The 1,291-nt window shown below is 67.7% G+C and overlaps 1 protein-coding gene across 1 annotated transcript; it reads left to right on the top strand.

Annotated features, from left to right (window-relative positions):
• Positions 1-28: 28 nt before the first annotated feature.
• MNEG_9739 (hypothetical protein) lies at positions 29-268 on the top strand (the record flags this gene model as incomplete). The annotated part of the gene is made up of 1 exon (XM_014041792.1): positions 29-268. A coding segment is annotated over one exon (240 nt), but the record flags the coding sequence as incomplete, so codon positions are not given.
• Between the last annotated feature and the right edge of the window lie 1,023 nt (positions 269-1,291).

Genomic DNA, 1,291 nt, shown 5'->3' with positions numbered 1-1,291 from the left:
TGCCTGCGGCGCGTGCCACCGTCCACAGGTGTCCCTAAGCTTCGACGGCGCATACCTCATCAGCGGCTGCGACGACTCGGGCGCCGTCGGCGTCTGGTCGACTTCCACCGGCGCCCGGGTTGCCGCGTGGCGCGAGGCGGCCGCGGACGCGCCGCCGCGCTGCGTCGCGTGGGCGCCGCGGCGGCTGATGGCGGCGAGCGGCACGATCATGCTCGCGCTGTGGGTGCCGGGGGCGCGCGCGCGGGAGCGCGTGCTGTTGACAAATTAGCTCGACCCCGCAGCGCTGCCGGGGCTCTCCCCTGCTTTCGGCCCTCCGGGGATCTCAATGTTTTGCAGCCGTGTCGCTTTTTGGTCGTCTTGTTGTGGCTTTCCTCTTTGCTTCTGCAGTGCCTTTCCCCTGGGCGGTGGAGGGCAGCTGCAGGCCCCACGCGCTGCGAAACGTGCGTTGGCGGGCACGGCCCTCTGATCCCCTTCGAATCAAAGCAGTTCAGCGCACGCCGCAGGCGAGGCGCACACCGCTGCCGCCGGGCGCAGCGACGGTTTAGTCATGATATGATAAGTAGTAATAGCTGCTCGTCGGCGCGCAGTAATCTCCTGACAGCTTGGCGGCCAGGCGGAAGCTTCCTGCAGCGGGGGCGGTGCGAGTTTTTGGGAGCCAGGGCGCGCTCATGCAGCCACAAACTGCAGCACAGCAGCAGCGACAGGGGGGGGGGGGCAGCTGAGACACCGGTTACAAAGGCAGGGATGGCCCGAAACGCGCTGCCCCCGCACTGACACAGGGACACGCCGACCAGCACCGGCTAAGTGCGCTGCATGCATGCGAAACACAGTTGTGAATTGAGAATCGAGCCTAGTTTGTTGGCAGGCAAGCGGATCGAGCAGGGAACGCCGAGACAAAGAGGCAGTGCATTGGTACAGATGGAGGAGCGACGCCTGCGGCTCCCACACGGAAGCAACAAGTGCTCATGCCGCCCGGGCGTGCGGCGGCGGGCGCAAGGGGAGACACTCTTGTGAGGGGTCAATCGACAGCGCATCAATCAAGCATTTGTCACACACTACACGCTGCATACACATTACTAGGGGTCCCCGACGGCGTCGGCGCCAGCAAGGCGGGCAGCCCCCTCAGCGGTACGCCGCCGGCCGCCCGCCCCGGTACGTGCTGACAAACTTGCAGGGCCGCTCCGCCTTGCCACCGCCGCCGCCGCCGGCCGCGCCGCGCTTTCGCTCCTCGTCGGTTGCGTTCTCGCCCAGCATGCTGCCGTCGCCCCCGCCGCCGCCGCCGCCGCCGTCG

Source organism: Monoraphidium neglectum, assembly GCF_000611645.1.
Source record: "Monoraphidium neglectum strain SAG 48.87 unplaced genomic scaffold scaffold02045, whole genome shotgun sequence".
In the NCBI taxonomy this organism is placed as follows: domain Eukaryota; kingdom Viridiplantae; phylum Chlorophyta; class Chlorophyceae; order Sphaeropleales; family Selenastraceae; genus Monoraphidium; species Monoraphidium neglectum.
The sequence above is the reverse complement of the archived record's forward strand: the minus strand, read 5'-3'. Positions and strand labels throughout refer to the sequence as shown.